This window comes from Pelophylax lessonae, assembly GCF_965119305.1.
Source record: "Pelophylax lessonae genome assembly, chromosome: 2".
Lineage (NCBI taxonomy): Eukaryota > Metazoa > Chordata > Amphibia > Anura > Ranidae > Pelophylax > Pelophylax lessonae.
In genome coordinates this window covers 211,638,998-211,662,026 of record NC_138769.1, presented here as the reverse complement: position 1 = coordinate 211,662,026, position 23,029 = coordinate 211,638,998, and the positions used below count along the sequence as shown (strand labels likewise).

The 23,029-nt window shown below is 44.8% G+C and overlaps 1 protein-coding gene across 1 annotated transcript in view; it reads right to left on the bottom strand.

Annotated features, from left to right (window-relative positions):
* LOC309547666 (amine oxidase [flavin-containing] A-like) overlaps positions 1–23,029 on the bottom strand; it is a 223,767-nt gene that overhangs the window by 87,724 nt on the left and 113,014 nt on the right. The window contains exon 7 of the mRNA XM_082247561.1: positions 11,580–11,729. Coding sequence (XP_082103687.1) covers positions 11,580–11,729 — 150 coding nt within the window. The remainder of the gene's footprint in view (positions 1–11,579; positions 11,730–23,029) is intronic.

The following is a 23,029-nucleotide window of genomic DNA, read 5'->3' as shown; positions in this document are numbered from 1 at the left end:
AGCTCTTACTGTAAAGAAGCCTTTCTGTATTTGGAGATAAAATATCTTTTCCTCTAGACGTAAAGAGTGCTCAATTGTCCTCTGTGATGATCTTAAAGTTAAAAACTCAACACCAAGTTCACTATATGGACCCCTTATGTATTTATACATGTTGATCATATCCCCCTTAAAACAATTGTAAAATCTCTTTTTTTTTTTCCTATAAAAATAACAAACACGTTATACTTACCAGTTGAAGTGAATTTGCACAGAGCAGCCCAGATCCCCCCCCCCTTTCTGGTCCCTTTTCTGTGATCCTTGCCCCCTCCCTCCTGTTCAGTGCCCCCACAGCTTGCAGCAGGCTATGGGGGCACCCGAGCCGAGTAACAGCTTCCTGTGTCCATTCAGACATGGAGCCACGACCTGGCCCTGCCCCCTCTCTCTCCTGATTGGCCAGATGACTTTGATGCCAATGGTGCCGCTGCTGTGTCTCAGCCAATCAGCAGGAAGAATCTCGGACAGGTGAGATACTCGTGGACATCACTGGACAGAAAAGGACCTCAGGTAAGTTTTAGGGGGGCTACTGCACACAGAAGGTTTTTTATCTTAATACATAGAATGCATTAAGGTTAAAAAAAAAAAACCAAAAAAAAAACCTTGTGGCTTTACAACTCCATTAATCTCCTCTTCTCAGGAGAGAATACATTCAGTTCCTCTAATCTACCTTCATAGCTGAGCTCCTCCATGCCTCTTATCAGTTTGGTTGCCCTTCTCTGCACTTTCTCCAATTCCCCGATATCCTTTTTTGGCGCTTTTCCACTGCATGGAACCGAACGGTTCGGCCCGCTTTTACGCTTTTCCACTGCACGGTACGGCATGGTACAGTGTCGGAACGGTTCGGTATGGTACGACGGCACTTTTCCACTGCATGGAACCGAACGGTACGGCTCGCTTAAACAGTACCACCTCGGTTGTGGTTCCAAGAGGGCTGTACCGGTACCATATCCCACAATCCTTTGCATGCAGCCTTGACTGTTTGTCACTGCTAGCCACTGATTGGTCAGAGAATCGTTGTTATCCCACCCACTTTACTTTAGTGGAAAAGCAAACCGTACTGAACCGTTCCAACACCATACCATGCAGTACCATGCAGTGGAAAACCAAACAGAGCCAAGCATGGCCGAGTGGAGCCGAGCCGGTACTTGCAGCGGAAAAGTGCCATTTGTAAACTGGAGCCCAAAACTGAACTGCATATTCCAGATGAGGTCTTACTAATGATTTGTACAGGGGCAAAATGATATCTCTCTGAAATTTTTACCTCTCTTAACCACTTAAGGCCCGGAAGATTTTACCCCCTTAATGACCAGGCCATTTTTTGCGATACAGCACTGCTTTAATTGACAATTGCATGGGTAGTGTGACGCTGTACCCAAATAAAATTGATGTACTTTTTTTCCCACAAATAGAGCTTTCTTTTGGTGGGATTTGATTACCTCTGTGGTTTTTATTTTTTGCGCTATAAACAAAAAAAAGAGCCACAATTCTGAAAAAGAAAAAAAAAAACAATATGTTTTACTTTCTGTTATAAAACATTAAAAAATCTATTTTTTTTCAATAATTTAGGCCAATATGATATCTGCTACATATTTTTGGTAAAAATAAATCCCAATAAGTGTATATTGATTGGTTTGCACAAAAGTTATTGTCTCTACAAACAAGGGGAGAGATTTATGTCATATTTATTTATACATTTTTTACTAGTAATGGCGGTGATTGCAGCAGACAGATCGGACACCTGATGACGTCAGTCTGATGAAACGCGTATGGCGGGAACAGTGCGTCATTTCATAATTTCTGGTAGTGTGGTTTCGGCCCGTGGAACGCATCCGGGATCCGGAAATCCGGCACGGATGCCGTTACTTGTTTTGCTTGCCGTATACAGCTGTAATTGTGAGTGGATACATTTTTATTTAATAAATAGTTCACACAGTATTACACTATGGAATGTCCATTACTTTTTCCATATGGGATAACGCTTGATTGAAACCTAAGGGAACCCAGCCACCAGGCTCCGGTTTATAAACCCCAGTGCCCCTAAGGAGAGGAGGTGTAGATTACCTATTCTAAGCGTCCAGAGGAATACGCAGGATTATCCAGGGATCCACTTGCTGCTCAAGGCTGGTTACCCCTTTATGGGGAAAGAATTGCGGTGAGTACAACACCATTAGGGGAGCAGAGCACCGTATTGAGCACAGCAAGAATCCAAAAAAGCACCAAGTACCTTAGCATACCTTCAGGCACAAGTTAAAGGCACAGCATATCACTACCATAATATTGGACTATATTTATTTATGGGAATTTCCTCTTGCGCATAGCACCTTGTCCATATTGCATAACACAGTTACTGGTTTATATATATATATATATATATATATATATATATATATAAATCTTTTGCACATAGCACTTTACGTTTGGCACTATTGTTTGTATTTTTGCACTTCATCTGCATTTCTGCACTATATTTGTGGATATATTACCATTTACATTTTCACTGCATCAATTAATATGTGCACCTAGACACTTTCAAGTTGGTACAGTTATTGACCAACCCACTTATGAATGTATCACCCAGCACTGGTTATTTATTTATTGGTTTATGTATTGGATTCATGTATTGTATTTATTTATTGGTTGCTAGATATATGTACTGCATTATGTGGATTTAACAATAAGGTATACAAAGCACACATCTCAGCTCCAGTCTTATATTTCTTTCCATTTACATTGGAGTTGGGTATAACTTATTTTCACCTACCATTACCCAGAGTAGCGCCATAGCCCTTATACATATACCCCAGATCGGACATCTAACTGGCACTTTTGAGGGGACCAGTGACATTACTACAGTAATCAGTGCTAAAAATATGCACTGTTACTGTACTGACACTGGCAGGGAAGGGGTTAACACCAGGGACGATCAAAGAGTTAAGTGTGTCCCTAGGGGGTGTTTTCTAACTGTGTGGGGGTTGTACTCACTGGATTAACACAGAGACCTGTGTTCCTAAATAGGAGGAACATAGGATCCCTGTGTTCATCACTGGCAGAACAGCGGTCTACCATGTTTACATTGGCAGACCACCGTTCTGTCTCCATGGGGAGCGATCATGGGTGCCAGGCAGACGTCTGCTGAATCGTCACGCCCCCACTATCTGTTACTATCTGTATCCACTATCTGTAACACGAAGCGACGTACCGGTACATCGTTTCGCGTAACAGATTCGACCCACCGCAGTGAAACTACGGAGGCTGTTCAGCAAGTAGTTAATACAAGAAAGGAATTTGCTCGCTTTGGAAAAGGCTGCAAATGATCTACCGGAACCCCCAGAGTCTTCTCCACCATTGATTCCCCAGTTGTACCCCCCCCCCCCAGTATGTATGATGCATGCATATATTTAGCCCCAACTAATAGACAGGTCATTTGTTCACATTACAGAAAAATTACATTTTTCAAATTAAAAAGAAGGCAAGATCCACTCCCATATCCTGTCGCATTTTATACCAATTACCCATAGGTAGTACTGCAACAGCCCTAGCATTTTTTCTAACTTGCAGCAAGTTGCTTCAAAATGCATTCCCATTTCAACTGACTTGTGTGGGGAAAAAAAGCATTTCTTCTGATGTGAAGAAAGTCAGTGTACAGAGGTAGGATTTTTTATTACAGTACCTTGATAGCTTAACCACTTCCGGACCGCCTGCCACTTATATACTGCAGCAGGGCAGCCCGGCTGAGCAAAATCACGTACACGTACGTGATTTTGTGCATGAGATGTCAGGGGCGCGTGTATGCCGCCAGAGCACCGCTCCCGCTGTGATTGGACACAGAGGGAGCCAATCAGTGGGTCCAGCGGCCGCGATGGCCGATCGTTCGGCGAAATGACAGGCGGTCTGCCTATGTAAATAAGGCAGACCGCCGTTCTGTCACAGAGGAAGAGAGGAATCTCCCCTTATAGTTAGAAAGCACTCCCTAGGAGCACACTCAACCCCTTGATTGCCCCTGGTGTTAACCCCTTCCCTGTCAGTGTCATTTATACAGTAACAGTGCATTTTTCTTTTTTAGCACTGGTCCCCAAAAAGTGTCACTGGTCCCCAAAAAGTGTCACTTAGTGTCAGATTTGTCTGCTGCAATGCTACAAATCGATGATCGCCACCATTACTAGTAAAAAAAAAAAGGCCATAAATCTATCCCATAGTTTGTAGACGCTATAACTTTTGTGCAAACCAATCAATATACACCTATTAGGGTTTTTTTCCCAAAAATATGTAGCAGAATATATATTGGCCTAAATTGATGAAGATTTTTGATTTTTTAAATTTTTTTATTGGGTATGTTTTATAGTAGAAAGTAAAATATTGTCTTTTTTTTTTTTTTCCAAAATTTTATTTTTTTTGTTTATAGCGCAAAACACAGTGCCGTATCGCAAAAAATCGCCTGGTCATTAGGTGGAAAAACCTTCCGGAGATAAAGTGGTAAATTATGGTTTTGAAAAAACAAAACAAACAAACATTAAAACTATGGGGTTCATTTGCTAAAAGTAGAGAGTGCAAAATCTAGTGCAGCTCTGCATAGAAGCCAATCAGCTTCCAGTTTTTTTTCTTTTGTCAAAGCTTAATTGAACAAGCTAAAAGCTACAAGTTAGAAGCTGATTGGCTACCGTGCACAGCTGCACCAGATTTTGAACTCTCCAGTTTTAGTAAATGAACCCCACTAATATGATTAACCTCCCTGGCGGTATGATTATATCTGGAAGTTCATACCAAAAGCGGTACAATTATTTTCATGGAAATTTGGTGTTATGTATTATAGGCCTACAATTCTTAGTAATTACTGACTTAAACCTGAGCAAAACAAGACTCTAGTAGACATCCCAGATGTGATAAATTTTGAAACACAAAATCATGAATTATAATCTCATAAATAATGTAATTTTATTCAATAATGCAGTAAATAAGGAAATTTGTCAAAGAAAGAAAATTCAATACAAATGCTGCCTGTGATAAATCTTGAAACAAGGAACTACACAAAGTCCAATGTCACAGTCAGGACAAAGGAACCTAGTTTCCTTTCGGACTTTCTTTCCATTTCTATCGCGTTTCGAGCAGCAAACAACACACATCCTGGTTGGTGCTGCCTTTTTTGCAGTTGGCGGAATATAGTCTGCAAAGTGACGGCCGGTCAGACGCTCTGGGTTGACCACGTCAACAGCGCCACGTCCAGGTCTATTTTCAACTCCTGATGGTGTCTGGTACTTTGCAAAAATCTGCTCAGCCACCTTCCAGACAAACTCGGAATGAGCAAGAGGGTTTTCACTGTTGGCTTTGTGCAGGATGTAAGCGTTCCATAGACATTGTTCCAGAAGATGTCTAAATATTTTTTTATAGTATTTTTTTTGCTGTTTTCGTACAGCGGGATAGAAGGTCATGGCCTGATCGGCTCTGTCCACACCTCCCATTGTTTTGTTATAGTCAATTACAACCTGTGGTTTCAGTACATCAGTCCCACGTTTTGTATGGACCGTGGCAGTGGAGGTAGTGTGAACAGTGCTCATAAGACACACATCCTTCTTGTCTCTCCACCTCATTGCCATCATCTTTCCCTTCTGCCAGGCAACCATTTCTCCGGTTTTTAGTTTTTTTTTGGCAAAAAAAGATGGCATGTCTCGACGGTTAGGCCGAACGGTACCACATGCGTCGGTTCTATTTTGTAGCAAAACATCATATAGTTCCGGGGAGGTAAAGAAGTTGTCCGTCGTCAAACAATATCCCTGGTTCAGCAAGGGGTCAAGAAGTGTCAGGATTGATAATGTGGCAATCCCATAGTCGCTGTACCTGGGGTTGAATTTAGTGCCTTTGCCGGTGTAAATTATGGAATTCCATATGTACCCCGTGGATGACTCGCAGAGCATATATGTTTTGATGCCAAACCGCGCTCTTTTTGATGCGATGTACTGAATCCAACTTAGGCGACCCTTGTAGGCCATCAAACTCTCATCCACGCTGATGTCCCTTTCTGGCACGTAGGTCCGCTGGAAATTTCCCACAATAAGTTGCCATACCTCCCAGATCTTTTTCAGTTTGGGCGCAGGATGCGTGGCCTCATCAAATTCCTCATTGTTTGTGAAGTGGAAATACTTCATAATCAGGGAGAAGCGATACTCAGACATCACGGTCCCAAAGAACGGTGTGGCCAGTAACCTGTTGGTGGTCCAGTACCATTTTTGGAACGGTTTCCCCACCAACCCCTGAAGAAAGAGGAGTCCCATAAACAGCCACATGTCCTCTTTCGTTACCGGTTCCCACCTTCTGCTTCGGGAAAGCCTGGCATGCAGCGTTGCGGATTGCTGCTGTTGGTAGCGATTCGTCTCGGCGACAATTAATTCAATTACCTCCTCAGTGAGGAATAATTGCAGGTAGGCCAGAGGATTGTCACGCTCGACATCTACCTTCATCCCAGGTGATCCGGTGAAGGAGAATCTTGGGGGCGCTACCTGGTCCGCATCGCAATCAATAGCGCACCAAGTGCGCACATCGCTGAGGTCAGGGTCATCGCCGTTCTCACTTGCCAGATCCGTGTCAGTGTCGGACGACAAATCACCGCATGACTCGCTATCGCTCACTTCCGCGAGCACCTCTGGGTCGCTGTCGCTGCCGCTGTCACTCAGCTGGTCCAAAAGCGGTTTAGACTGGCGCTTTTTTGATGCCATAATATATTTTTTTTTTGGGGCACAAATCACAAGTTTACTGAAGAGAGGGGCACTGTAATGTCAGATCTGAGGTGATCTGTGGTGATACAGTGTAATCCTATCAGATTACAGTGTATCACCTCTTTTATTTTGTTTCATTTTCAAAACTCCCGCCCAGTTCCGCTCCCGTGTGCCGCCTCTGCTCGCAGGGAACGGAACCAGGAAGTCAGATGCCGGTCACCCGGCGATCGGAGCGAAGGACATCGCTCGGATCGCCGGGACAAGGTAAGTGGAATGATTCTGGGAGCCAGGGGAGGCTCCGCTGGCACTCTGCAACTCTACCCCGAGCGTGACTCGGGGTTACCGCTCTTGATATGAAAATTCAACCCCGAGTCACGCTCGGGATTACCGCCTAGGAGCTTAAGGCATATCAGAACTGTGAAGAAAGCAGCAAAGTGACAATGCATGATTTTGGTTAAGCTGCATAAATATGCCGCCTATATGGCCTCCAAAAATATTTGGCTATGACAATATCATAGTACAGTAAACTGACAGAATACAATGTTAAAGCAGAACTAAACCCTCCTATCCCCTTCCACCAAGGAAGCTGCCATCTTAGTCTCTGCTTGATTTGTAACTGCCATGACATTGCACATGTGATCATTTATGACAATGGCCATTTAAAGGTTTGATAGTTTGGTTATGAGCAGAAGCAAATCTGACAGTTAGCATTCCCGGCATGCTGAGAATGTAACTGTTAAGCTGTTAAAACAATGTGTTTATTTCCATTTTAACCACTTGCCGACCGCTCACATTGAGCGTACTGCGGCAAAGTGGCTCGTTATCGTCCAGCGACGTAGACCTACGTCGATGGACTCCTCCCATTGTGGGCGGCGCGCGCGCACCGCCAGAGGCTCGCTCCCACTGTATTTAGACACAGCGGGAGTCGGGCCAGGGGAGGGGAGGCGATGATCACCGCCGCTCTTCCCCGATCGTCGGGGATCGAGTGAGGAGATCCGCCCGCTTGTGTAAACAAAGCGGGCGGATCTCCTATGTGACAGGCAGGGACAGATTACAGGATTTAGCATAGCTGAACCTGCAATCTGTGCCTGCGTCACACAGTCCCCTCCCCCCACACACGTCAGTAAGCACCAGGCATACATTTAACCCCTTGATCACCAATAAAGTTAACCCCTTCCCTGCCAGTGTCATTATTGCAGTAACAGTGCATATTTATAGCACTGATTACTGTAGTAATGTCACTGGTACCCCCAAAAGTGTCAAAAATGTCAGTTAGGGGTCCGATCTGTCCGCCTCAATGTCGCAGTCCCGCAAAAAAAAATCGCAGATCGCCGCCATTACTACTAGTAAAAAAAAAAACAAAACAATAAAAATGACATACATTTCCCATAGTTAGTATCTGCGATAACTTTTGCGCAAACCAATCAAAATTGCGATTTTTTTTACCAAACATATGTAACAGAAAACAAATTGGCCTAAAATGTTAAAACATTTTGATTTTTACATTTTTTTGGGGGGGAATTTCATATAAAAAAATTTGAAAAATATTGTTATTTTTTCAAAATTGTCACTATTTTTTTGTTTATAGCGCAAAAAGTAAACATCGCACAGGTGATCAAATACCACCAGAAGACAGCTCTATTTGTGGGGAAAACAGGACATAAATTTAATTTGGGTACAGTGTTGCACAACCGCGCAATTGTCCGTCAAAATAATGCAGTGCCGAATCGCAAAATATGGCCTGGTCAGGAATGGGGTAAAATCTTCCGGTCTTAAAGCGGTTAAAAATACGCTCATTGAGAATTTTTTTGTCAAAGAAATGTAGCTAAATACATTTTAACCCTAAATATATGACAAAAATTTAATATATTGGATATTTTTTAGCTGTCAAAGTAGAAAAATATTGTTATTTTTTCAAAATTGTTGCTCTTTTTTTATTAATATCACAAAAAATGAAAAGCGCAGAGGTGATCAAATACACCAAAAGAAAGCTCTGTTTGTGGGAAAAAAAGGACATACATTTCGTTTGGGTACGGCATTGCATGACCGCGCAATTGTCAGTTAAAGTCGCACAGTGCCAAGTTGCAAAAAGTGGCCTGGACGTAAAGCAGGAAAATCCTCCGGTCCTAAAATGGTTAAAGCTGAAATTTAGTAAAAAAATTAAGTCCAGGTATAAATAAGTATGTTTATGTAAAACATTAAAAATGAGTGTCCATATCAGGGATCTCCAAACTATGGCCCTCCAGGTGTTGCAGAACTACACGTCCCAAAAGGCATTGTAAAACTCTGACATTCACAGACATGACTAGGTATGATGGGAATTGTAGTTCCTGAACAACTGGAGGGCCGTAGTTTGGAGACCCCTGGTCTATACTGTTTAAAATCCAGTAATACACTGTCTCATCCTGCTCTGCACATGCTCAGTTGCTCTCCATTTTTAGGCACTGTGCTGAATTTGTAGAGGCAGATCTGCTGACAGCCTTAAAGCAGAATTAAACCCTCCTATACTTTACAGACAAGGAAGCTGCTTCTGTTTAACCACTTCAGCCCCGGAAGGTTTTACCCCCTTAATGACCAGGCCATTTTTTGCGATTCGGCACTGCGTTGCTTTAAATGGCAATTGCGCGGTCGTGCGACGCCATACCCAAATACAATTGATGTCCTTTTTTTCCCCACAAATAGAGCTTTCTTTTGGTGGTATCTGATCATCTCTGAAATATTTTGTTTTTGCACTATAAAAAAAAAATAACAACTAGAGAATGGTCTGGTGCCATCTGTGACACACCTCCATCCCAATATAAACATAAAAAGAAAAAAAGAAAAGATTCATGAAAAAAAAAAAAAAAATTCATGTAAAGTACCGGGCCAATTTTTTTCTTTTTATAAACAAAAAAAGAGCGTCAATTTTGAAAAAAACACCAATATTTTCTACTCTCTGCTATAAAACATTCCCAATAAAAAAATAAAAAAAAATCTAATTTTTTTTATTAATTTAGGCCAATTTGTATTCTGCTACATATTTTTGGTAAAAAAAAATCCCAAAAAGCGTATAATAATTAATTTGCGCAAAAGTTATAGTGTTTAAAAACTACGGGATAGATTTATGGACTTTATATTTTATTTTTTATTTTTTTATTAGTAATGGCGGCGATCATTTTTTTTTTTTTTTTTTGTATTGGGACTGCGACATTGTGGCGGACAAATCTGACACTAAGGGGGAGATTTACTAAAACTGAAGCATAGGGAATCTGGCACAGTTGTGCATATTAATCAGCTACTAGGTGTTATTGTCAAAACTTGATTGAAGGAGCTGAATTTGGAAGCTGATTGGTTACTATGAACATCTGCATCAGATTCTCTGGCCTCCAGTTTTAGTAAATCTCCCCCTATGTGACACTTTTTGGGGACCAGTGACATTAATACAGTGATCAGTGCTAAGTAATATGCACTGTTACTGTATAAATGACACTGGCAGCGAAGGGGTTAACACTGGGGTGATCAATGGGTTAAATGTGTTCCCTATTTGTGTTTCTAACTGTGGGGGGAGGGGGGGTGGATTGAACAGAGGCAGAGAGAGATCTGTGATTCAGCTTAGCTGAATCCCACAATCTTTCCCTGCCTCCCTGAAAGGAGAGCTGTCTTACATTGTTTACATTCCAGACGGCTCTCCTGTCAGTATTTCCCGAAGATCGTGGGAGGCCGGCAGGGATCGAGTCTACTCCTCCCACAGTCTGTCACCAGCTGCGTCTAATCACAGCGGGAGCGCGGTTCCGGAGGCCCGCTCGCGCTGCCGAAACCGCGTGCACATAATCACGTAGATCTACGTGATTATGCACAGCTGAGCCGCCCTGCCGCAGTAAGTCTGTGTGGGGCGGTCGGCAAGTGGTTAATATGCAACTGCCATGGTGCTGCACATGTGATCATTTATGACACCGGCAAATGTGACATTTAGCCATCCTGGCATTCCAGGAATGTAACTTTTTTTTTAAACCGCTAAATGAATGGGTTTAGTTCTGCTTTATAATTTACGGCTGTTCAGGGACTCTGGGCTCCAGCAAAATGGCAGCCTTCAGCAACGAGAAACAGGAGCAATGCTGGAGGCAATTTACAGCACACACTAATTTTGGTAGTATCATTTTTAATGTGGAATTTATGCTCCTTGCTAAAGAAAGTGATTTTTTTTTTTATCAAATTGTTATGGATAACATTCTGCTTCAAGTCAAATGAAGTGGTTTTGTGTAATCATTGGCCGGCTTGGACACAAAAACAAACAACGTCCCCTTAAAAAAAATATTGTCCTCTCCAAAGTCCAAACATACTGACCAGTGTAATTTTAGGCTCGGTTCACACTTATGCGATGCGGGAAGGCTGCGAATCCGCAGCCTGTTCCCGCATCGCAAACGCACCACCGGCAGTTCACACTGCCATATGCGATACGCTGGGGGTGTCAATGTATTCTTAACGACACCCCTAGTTTGATCGCATATCGCAGTGCGATCTTGCAGTTTGCACAGGATCGGATCGCACAAGTGTGAACCGCTGTGCGATCCGATCCTGATGCGGCTGCAAAAAAGGGTCCTGTGCGTGTTTGCTGCGGGTGAGGTGCGAATTTAGCCATACAAAGTGTATGGCTAAACTCGCACCGCACAGCCGATCGCATGTAATGAAGGAGCAGTGCGCTCCGATATTACATGCGATCGGCGCAGCCGCATCAATGTGAACCGGGCCTTACTCATATTTGCGATCATCTGTTTCACTCATCCAGCTATCTGGTACGTTCATGTAAATACCCGGTTATATAGCCGGTTGTAGATTTTGGGAAATGTATGCACTTACTTGATAGCTTTCATGATTTAGGGTTTCCACAATGACATTTTCACCAGACTGGTCAAGTCTGAACACTGGTCTTTGTAGCTTGACTCGATCTTGAAGAAGCTCCATTATCTTCTCACTTATTTGTCCAGCTCCTCCAATAAACTTTCTTTCCTTAAAGAAATAAAATAATTACTTTTATCTGACTTTCTTAATACACTCTCCTTTTCTGTTTTTAACTTACTGCTCATATAATATCTTTACTTTACAAGGTGTCCCAGGAACCCACAACACTAAAGACACCGGTATTCAACATCCTGGTTTGAGAAAAATGGCTGCAGAGAAATGCTTTAACCACTTAAGCCCCGGAAGATTTTACCCCCTTGCTGACCAGGGGATTTTTTGCGATTTTTTTACTGTGTGACTTTAACGGACAATTGCGCGGTCGTGCGACGCTGTACCTATACGAATTTGATGTCCTTTTTTTCCCCACAAACAGAGCTTTCTTTTGGTGTTGCGATGTTTACTTTTTGCGCTATAAACAAAATAAGAGCGTACATTTTGCAAAAATAACAATATTTTTCACATTTTTTCCCCCCAAAAAAATGTAAAAATCAAAATTTTTTAACATTTTTGGCCAATTTGTTTTCTGCTACATATGTTTGGTAAAAAAAAATTGCAAAAAGCATATTTTGATTGGTTTGCGCAAAAGTTATTGCATTTACTAACTAAGGGAAAGATTTTGGTCATTTTTTGGTGTTTTTTTTTAACGCGTAATGGCGGCGATCTCCGATCTCCGACATTGCGGCGGACAGATCGGACCCTTGACTGACATTTTTTACACTTTTGGGGTTACCAGTGACATTACTGCAGTAATCAGTGCTATACATATGCACTGTTACTGCAAAATGACACTGGCAGGGAAGGGGTTAACTTTATTTGGGAGGGAGGGGTTAAGTGTGTCCCTAGGGGCGTGCTTTTTACTGTGATTGGCTGTGGCTACTAGTGTAGGAACGGTGATCAACGGTCCTACATAGTAGAACCGTATGATCACTGTTTCTACACAGGGGAGAATGACAGGCGGCTTGTTTACATCAGCCGCCTGACTTTCTCCCTCTGCACCGACGACATCGGGTCCGCCGGTCACACGCACTGACTTCCCTGTGAACGAGCCGCGGCGGGCGCGCGTCTCCGCTATTGGCTCACAAGGAAGTGACAGGCAAGTGACGTAGATCTACGTCACTTTGCCTGGCCGGGGCTGACCGCCGCAGTAAATAGTCGTGCGGCGGTCGGCAACCGGTTAAATGTATCTAATCAATGCATTGCACAGTGCTTCTTAACCACTTGCCTACTAGGCCTTTTTTTGACATTTGGTGTTTACAAGCTAAAATCAGTTGTTTTTGCTAGAAAACTACTTAGAACCCCCAAACATTATATATTTTTTTTAGCAGGGACCCTAGAGAATAAAATGGAGATTATTGCAATATTTTTTATCGCACCGTATTTGCGCAGCAGTCTTCCAAACGCAATTTTTTGGGAAAAAATTTTTTTGAATTAAAAAATAAGAAACCAGTAAAGTTAGCCCAATTTTTTTCCATAATGTGAAAGATAATGTTATGCCAAGTAAATAGATACCCAACATGTCAAGCTTCAAAATTGCACACGTTCACGGAATGGCGACAAACTTTGGTACTTAAAGATCCAAAGTTGGAGATCCGCATGCCAGGAGGAAGCGCAAGGGCATAGGCTACCGGGTTTACCCTGCGAAGCACTCGGAAGGGACCAACAAAGTGAGGCGCCAGCTTGGGAGTGGGCACTCGAAGGTTGAGGTTGCGGGTGGACAACCATACACGGTCTCCGGCCTGGTAGGAAGGAGCAGGCGCTCGTCTGCGATCAGCCTGGAGTCTCTGGCGCTGCGCAGAGACCTCAAGGGACTTCTGGATCTGTACCCAAGAAGCACGTAGGACGGAAAGGTGATCCTCCACAGCCGGAATATCCTGGGGAGAGAATACCTCCGGTAACACGGCAGGTTGGAACCCATAATTGGCCATGAAGGGAGACGTCCCAGAGGAAGAGTTCACCGCCTTGTTCCTGGCAAACTCAGCCCAAGGCAGGAGGTCAACCCAATTGTCTTGGTGATCGGAGACATAGCAACGAAGGAATTGCTCCAAGGCCTGATTGGATAGTTCTGCGGCCCCATTGGACTGAGGGTGGTAGGCCGAGGAGAAGGAGAGATGAATCCCCAACTGGGAGCAAAAGGCACGCCAGAACCTGGACACAAACTGACTCCCCCGATCCGACACAAGCTCCTTGGGCAAACCGTGCAACCGGAAGACCTCCCTGGCAAAAATCGTGGCCAACTCCTGTGCAGAGGGTAACTTCTTGAGAGGAACACAGTGGCACATTTTGGAAAATCGATCCACAATCATGAGAATGACCGTATGGCCACGGGATGCAGGGAGGTCCACAATGAAATCCATCCCCAGGTGTGACCATGGGCGCTCCCCGGTGGCTATGGGTTGCAGAAGGCCCAACGGAAGGTGCCGAGGGGACTTACTCTGGGCACAAACAGAGCATGCCGCTACATATGCGGCGATGTCGGAACGTAGGGAAGGCCACCAGAACAGACGTGAAACAGCCCAGGACAGCTGATTCTTTCCAGGATGCCCCGCGGTCTTGGAGTTATGGTAGGTTCGCAACAACCGAGTGCGCAACTCCTCAGGCACAAAACATCTGCCGTTGGGTCTCCCAGAGGGAGCACCAGATTGAGCCGCCAAAATCTGCTCACCCAGGGGAGAGGTCAGGCTGGTGCGAATGGCGGCCAGGATCTGATTCGGAGGTATGACCGAAGTCGGAATCGGCTCCTCCCTGGACAGGTCGGAGTACTGCCGTGATAAGGCATCCGCCCTGATGTTCTTGGAACCGGGTAGGTAGGAGACCACGTAATTAAAACGTGACAAGAACAGAGCCCATCTGGCCTGACGTGGTGTCAATCTCTTGGCCTCAGAAAGGTAGGTCAGATTCTTGTGGTCTGTCAGGATGAGGACCGGAACCACCGAACCCTCGAGCAAGTGCCTCCATTCTTTAAGGGCCTGCACGATGGCCAATAACTCCCTGTCACCAATCTGATAGTTGCACTCCGCGGAAGACAGTTTCCGGGAGTAAAACCCACAAGGAAGCAGAGGACCCTCTGGTGTTCTACGCTGAGACAGAAGGGCGCCTACTCCCGTCTCAGACGCGTCCACCTCGAGGACAAAGGGCAACCCAGGGTTGGGATGCGACAGAATCGGAGCCGACACAAAGGCGGACTTTAGAGCCTCAAAAGCTCGGATGGCCTCGAGCGGTCAGACCTGGGAATTACTGCCCTTCCTGGTCAGATCCGTGAGAGGCTTGGCTAGCATGGAAAAGTCCCTGATGAACTTCCGATAATAATTGGCGAAGCCCAAAAAGCGCTGCAGGGAGTGAAGACCACTGGGCTGGGGCCACTGTAAGACAGCCGAAACCTTCTCAGGATCCATGGAGAACCCCTCAGCGGAAATGATGTAACCTAAGAAGGTTACCTGGGATCGGTGAAATTCGCATTTCTCAAGCTTACCGAACAGCTTGTTCTCTCGTAACCGTTGCAACACTCGTCTGACATCCAGAATGTGGGTCTCCATGGATTCAGAATATACCAAGATGTCATCCAAATAGACCACCACACACTGCTGCAACAGGTCACGGAAAACATCGTTAATTAATTCCTGAAAGACTGCGGGCGCATTGCACAACCCAAAGGGCATAACCAAGGATTCATAATGACCGGTCCTGGTGTTAAACGCGGTCTTCCACTCATCGCCCGCCTTGATCCTTACAAGGTTATATGCCGCCCTCAGGTCGAGTTTGGTAAAGACCGTGGCCCCTTTAAGGCGATTGAACAGCTCGGAAATCAAGGGTATCGGGTAAGCATTCTTGATCGTGATGCGATTGAGACCCCTGTAATCGATGCAAGGCCTCAACTCACCGCCCTTCTTTTTCACAAAGAAAAATCCAGCCCCTGCCGGGGACGAGGATTTGCGAATGTGTCCGCGTGAAAGCGCCTCCTTCACATACTCCTCCATGGCCTCATTCTCCGCTACCGACAGTGGATAGACCTTGCCACGAGGAGGAACGGCACCAGGTTGTAACTCGATGGCACAATCGTATGGGCGGTGCGGAGGTAGGGCAACCGCGCGCACCTTATCGAATACATCCCGGTACTCCTCGTATTCAGGAGGCAACAGAGAGTCCGAGGAAGTACACAGCAACTTGACAGGCCCATGGATGCAACTAGCCCCACACTGCGGTGACCACGAGAGGATCTCGGCCGATCTCCAATCGAAAGTCGGATTATGCTTCTGGAGCCAGGGGTACCCCAAGACCACCGAGTAGTGTGGAGACGAAATAACCTGGAAGCAGACCGACTCTCTGTGAACGGCACCAATGGCTATCCCAACTGGAAGGGTCTCATGAGTCACGTGTGGCGGCAGAAGGGGTCTGCCGTCTATCGCCTCAAGAGCCAGTGGAGAACCTCGGGCCTGCAGAGGAATGGAATTGGCGGCAGCGAACATACTATCAATGAACAAACCACCAGCACCAGAGTCCACCAACGCCTGGGTCGTCACTGAGCCCCCGACCCAGGAGAGGACAACAGTGATCAGTGGTTTGTCAACACGGGAAACCGGGGACGAGGAGACTCCACCCAAGATCTGCCCCCGACAGGATCTCAGGTGCGAGCGTTTCCCGGACGGTTCGGACATGCCAACCGAAAATGCCCACCGAGACAACAGTACATGCATCGACCCTCGCGTCTTCGGAGTACCCTCTCCCCCTCGGACAGGCGAGCAAAGCCCAGCTGCATGGGTTCACCCCCAGCCAAGTCATCCCCAGGAGGCGTGGGAGGAGAGGGAGGCACGGGTGGGACAGCAAAGGTAGGCGCCAATCTGTTAGGAGGCCTCCGCAGACTCTCCTTAAAGGAAGGTCTCTCCTTGAGTCTGGTGTCAATCAAAATCAAGAAAGAAATAAGAGACTCGAGCTCCACTGGTAGGTCCTTAGCTGCAACCTCATCCTTCAAGGCATCCGAGAGACCATGAGAGAAAGCAGCGACCAGAGCCTCATTATTCCAGCCCACCTCTGCTGCCAGGGTACGAAACTCAATGGCGTATTCAGCTACGGATCGTGAACCCTGTCTGATGTACATAAGGAGCTTCGCAGCAGAGGCAGCATGAGCCGGCACATCGAATACCCTCCGAAGAGAAGCAACAAAACCGGAGAACTCGGCAACCACCGGATTGTTGTTCTCCCATAAAGGGCTGGCCCAGGCCAAGGCCTTGTCCGAGAGCAGCGAAATTAAGAAGCCCACCTTTGATCTCTCAGTAGGAAAGGCATGTGGCAGCAACTCGAAATAAATGCCCACCTGGTTAAGGAAACCTCGGCACTGAGTTGGCTCTCCCCCAAAGCGCTGTGGAAGGGGGGCAGAACCGGTCATACCCCGAAACACCGCAGGCGCAACAACAGGTGTCGGGGTAGACTCTGGCGCAACAACCGGTGCGGCAGTAGGAGCGGGCCCAGGAGCGACAACCGACCCATATGCAACGGGAGCGAAATGAGCCGTGCGTTCAAGCAGGGATTGCAACGCCACGGCGAACCGACCCAACAGGTGATCCTGCTGATCAAGTCTGGCAACCAGCGTGGGTAGCGAGGATGGCCCTGTACCGTCAGAATTCATGGCTTGGTCCTAATGACACGGAACCATGAACCAGACGTACAACAACAGATAAGTGAAAATAAGAAGGCTTTATTGAAAATCAAGCTGTAAAGCAAAAGTCCAAACGGATGGCGAAACCGAGGCAGAGTCCTTGCGAAGCCAGAGGTCAGGAACCAGAAGGGTAGTCAGACGAAGCCGGGATCAGGAACCAGCAGGGTAGTCAGACGAAGCCAGGATCAGGAACCAGCAGGGTAGTCAGACGAAGCCAGGATCAGGAACCAGCAGGGTAGTCAGACGAAGCCAGGATCAGGAACCAGCAGGGTAGTCAGACGAAGCCAGGATCAGGGACCAGAAGCAGCAGCAGTCTTAGAAGCATGTGAACACAGGAGGACCAAGCAAGGAACTGAAGCCACAGACCTCCTATATATATGAGCTAGGCATCCAGCTCCTCCCAGTGGGAAGGAGGAGCCGCAGGGTGGGAGGCTACAAGAAACCCAGAAACCAAGATGGCCGCCAGCACATGTCAAACGAAGGAGAACAGCAAGCAGGTAAGACCATGACACACATCCTTGTTATCTGGGATGGAGGTGCTACTCTGCATGAACAACATTAGTTTTATAGGACTGTGTAGCAGTGTTTTTAATATATATATTCTATAAAAAAGAGCTGTGGGGCTCCTTTAACAATATGGCACGCTCCCCGCGGTCAGCCCCTATTTAAACTCCAATAGTTGTCCCTATCATATGACTTGAGAAAGGGCTACGCCCGAAAAGCATTGCCAGGACAACCAGAGACAACAGTGATTGCCCCTGCCTCCCCTTCTCATATGCGTTCCACCAGCGGATCCAGCCGCCAACCCCCGGCAGCTCAAGCCTCGCTTTGGATGGCTATTCCCTGAGGGTCTGACGTCATGTCCGCATTGCTTTCCCGTTGTGAATCCACCGCAAGCAGGCTCTCTCAGTTTCTCTGGCGAAACCACTGGTCTGTACCTCTCCTGCCTTTCTTCTACCTGGCACCAAGGGATCTTTCCCCTTCCTCTCCGTGACCCGATGGGACCCTCCTTCACCACCACTCTAAGGTAGGGGTACCACCTCATCACTGTAATCCAGGACACATATTAATCACACAGGTTCTGAGGCTAGCACATAAGGCACTAAGTGAGTCTAATTACCACCTAATCAGCCACAGAACCTGCGTAATTAATATGTGTCCTGGTTTAAAGGGATGAGGTTGTAACCCTACTCTATGGCTTGGAACACAGCACGGCCGCCTGCACTACTGCCCTGTCCTGGCTGGTCTTGTCTATTCAGCAGCTTGTCAGATGGGAACCATCTTATGAGTCTCTTACCCTTTTGGGTTTCATAACACAGGTCTGCAGTAATTGCACAGGGCTTACCACTGCCTTATATCATGGATGAATATTTATGGATTTATCCCAAATAAACTCCTTAATGCTTTTTCAATTACACAGTGTCTTCTACCATTTATGACATTTGTTGCTGCCATCACTCACCATCTGGTGGATCCATTCAGCGCTTCCTTGTGGCTACTGCTTGAGTGACTAACCATTAGTTTGTTTATTAGATGCACTGAACGAAAATCTTCCCATAAGATTATTTGTGCATTTAAAGAATATATATATATATATATATATATATATATATATATATATATATATATATATTTTTTTTTTTTTTTTGGGGGGGGGCGGGTTCCAAACACATTAGTTAGGTGTCCACACCTGCAGGTGACTGCTTCTGTCAAATATCTTCCCTGCAGTGCCTCCTTCATAGCTGCTGGATAGTGTCCTGAGCAGCTCTCTTATGGTGCTGTGAGAGTTAATAACAGCCTTTGCTAAGAACATTTGCACCACTTGCCCGTCCCTTTCTGCCCCCTCTGCCAATCATATTTCTACTTATACTATTCTTCCACAATGCAGCAAGATCTCCACAATTAATTTATGAAAAGCCATGTGTGCATCTAGTCATACTTTTTTGTCAGCCAAAGACCTTCCTCTTCCTTGCAATCACTGCACCAATGTTTGGATTGTTGACAGGACTGCAATTTAATTTACCAATACAGATTCTGTTCACTTGCTCAGCTGGCCTCTGAAATGTCCCTAGCAAGAAGAGAAGTAATATCAATAAATGTAGTTAAATAAATAAAAGCTGGAATTGAAATGCGTCAATTGAGCCAAACCTAATTTTTCAGGATCAGAAAGACGACATCCCTGTACCTGAGTTCCCTTTAGGAAATCACATTTCTATTCTCTTAGACTCAGTTTTCCAATGTTTTATGTAAATAACACCAGACAAATGTTTGCTGTTCTGTTCAATTTAGTCTAAATTACTTTTGGAATTATGATCACAGGTATGATCAGTCCATATGCTGCATAAGATGAAATTGAAAAAAAAAACCTTAGTTTACACCACATACACTCTACAAACTGTATTACAACTAAAGAAAAAAATTATCCAGTTTGTTTGATTATGACTTTTATGATCTAAAAAACGTAAAAAGAAAAACCAATCTGCCCACACATGGAAAAGTAGCAAGGTGGAGTACTAGGAAGCTAAGTAAAAGATGACCATTGGGTGGGCTTAACACAGACCCTGTCACTTTTCCCTGCATATGCAAGATGACAGGGACTCTTTAAATATTTAGTCAGAATTCTAAGTACATGTATCAGCACATTTACAATGTACAATGGTATAATGGTATGTACTGACCATGTAGCATCTGATAATATTAATTTAAAAAATGAACCTATTACACATTATCACTTACCATCTGATATTTCTTGGTCTTCATTTCTATGCAAGTGTACAAGTACAGTCAGGTCCATAAATATTGGGACATTGACACAATTCTAATCTTTTTGGCTCTATACACCACCACAATGGAATTAAATGAAACAAACAAGATGTGCTTTAACTGCAGACTTCCAGCTTTAATTTGAGGGTATTTACATCCAAATCAGGTGAAAGGTGTAGGAATTACAACAGTTTGTATATGTGCCTCCCACTTTTTTAAGGGACCAAAAGTAATGGGACAATTGGCTGCTCAGCTGTTCCATGGCCAGGTGTGTGTTATTCCCTCACTATCCCATTTACAAGGAGCAGATAAAAGGTCCAGAGTTCATTTCAAGTGTGCTATTTGCATTTGGAATCTGTTGCTGTCAACTCTGAATATGAGATCCAAGGAGCTGTCACTATCAGTGAAGCAAGCCATCATTAGGCTGAAAAAAAAAAAACAATCCCATCAGTGAGATAGCAAAAACATTTGGTGTGGCCAAATCAACTGTTTGGAACATCCTTAAAAAGAAAGAATGCACTGGTAAGCTCAGCAACACCAAAAGACCCAGAAGACCACGGAAAACAACTGCGGTGGATAACCAAAGAATACTTTCCCTGGTGAAGAAAACACCCTTCACAACAGTTGGCCAGATCAAGAACACTCTCCAGGAGGTAGGTGTATGTACGTCAAAGTCAAAAATCAAGAGAAGATTTCACCAGAGTGAATACAGAGGGTTCACCACAAGATGTAAACCATTGGTGAGCCTCAAAAACAGGAAGGCCAGATTAGAGTTTGCCAAACAACATCTAAAAAAGCCTTCACAGTTCTGGAACAACATGGGAAGAGAAGAGTATGGAGAAGGAAAGGAACTGCTTATGATCCAAAGCATACCACCTCATCAGTGAAGCATGGTGGTGGTAGTGTCATGGCGTGGGCATGTATGGCTGCCAATGGAACTGGTTCTCTTGTATTTATTGATGATGTGACTGCTGACAAAAGTAGCAGGATGAATTCTGAAGTGTTTCAGGCAATATTATCTGCTCATATTCAGCCAAATGCTTCAGAACTCATTGGATGGCGCTTCACAGTGCAGATGGACAATGACCCGAAGCATACTGCGAAAGCAACCAAAGAGATTTTTTAAGGGAAAGAAGTGGAATGTTATGCACTGGCCAAGTCAATCACCTGACCTGAATCCGATTGAGCATGCATTTCACTTGCTGAAGACAAAACTGAAGGGAAAATGCCCCAAGAACAAGCAGGAACTGAAGACAGTTGCAGTAGAGGCCTGGTAGAGCATCACCAGGGATGAAACTCAGCGCCTGGTGAGGTTTATGCGTTCCAGAGTTCAGGCTGTAATTGACTGCAAAGGATTTGCAACCAAGTATTAAAAAGTGAAAGTTTGATTTATGATTGTTAATCTGTCCCATTACTTTTGGTCCCTTAAAAAGTGGGAGGCTCATATACAAACTGTTGTAATTCCTACTCCTTAAACCTGATTTTGATGTAAATACCCTCAAATTAAAGCTGAAAGTCTGCAATTAAAGCACATCTTGTTTGTTTCATTTCAAATCCATTGTGGTGGTGTATAGAGCCAAAAAGATTAGAATTGTGTCAATGTCCTAATATTTATGTACCTGACTGTATGTGTACAGTGAATCTGGAAAGTATTTACAGCGCTCCACTTTTTCCACATTTTATGTTACAGCCTTATTCCAAAATTGATTAAATTAATTATTTTCCTTAAAATTCTACAAACAATGCCCCACAACGACAACGTAAAATAAGTTTGTTTGAAATCATTGTGAATGTATCAAAAATAAAAATCACATGTACATAAGTATTCACAGCCTTTGCCATGACACTCAAAATTGAGCCCAGGTGCATTCTGTTTCCACTGAACATACTTGAGATGTTTCTACAACTTGATTGGGTTCCACCTGTGGTAAATTCAGTTGAGTGGACATGATTTGGAGAGGCACACATCAGTCTATATAAGGTCCCACAGTTAACAGTGCATTTCAGAGCACAAGCCAAGACATGAAGTCCAAGAAATTGTCTTTTGACCTCTAAGACAGGATGGTATCGAGGCACAGATCTAGGGAAGGGTACAGAAAAAGTTCTGCAGCATTGATGGTCCTAATGAGCACACTGGCTTCCATCATCCATAAATGGAAGACGTTTGGAACCACCAGGACTCTTCCTAGAGCGGGCCACCCAGCCAAACTGAGCGATCAGGGGAGAAGGGCCTTAGTGAGAGAAGTGAATAAGAACCCGATGTTCACTCTGACAGAGCTTCAGTGTTTCTCTGTGGAGAGAGGAGAACCTTCCAGAAGAACAACCATCCCTGCAGCACTCCACCAATCAGGTCTGTATGGTAGAGTGGCCAAATGGAAGCCACATGACAGCCTGCCTGAAGTTTGCCAAAAGGCACCTGAAGGACTCTCAGACAAACAAAATTCTCTGGTCTGAAGCAAAGTTTGAACTCTTTGGCCTGAATGACAAGCGTCTTGTCTGGATGTAATCAGGCACTGCTCATCACCTGGCCAATACCATCCCTACAATGAAGCATGGTGGTGGCGGAATTATGATGTGGGGATGTTTTTTAGCGTCAAGAACTGGGAGACTAGTCAGGATCAAGGGAAAGATGAATGCAGCAATGTACAGAGACATCATTGATGAAAACTTGCTCCAGAGGGCTCTGGACCTCAGACTGGGGCGAATATTCATCTTCCAATAGGACAAAAACCCTAAGTACACAGCCAAGATAAGAAAAAAGTGTCTACAGGACAACTCTGTGAATGTCCTTGAGTGGCCCAGCCAGAACCCAATTGAACATCTCTGGAGAGATCTGAAAATGGCTGTGCACTGACGCTCCCCATCCAACCTGATGGAGCTTAAGAGGTCCTGCAAACAAGAATGGGAGTAACTGCCCAAAAATAGGGGTGCCAAG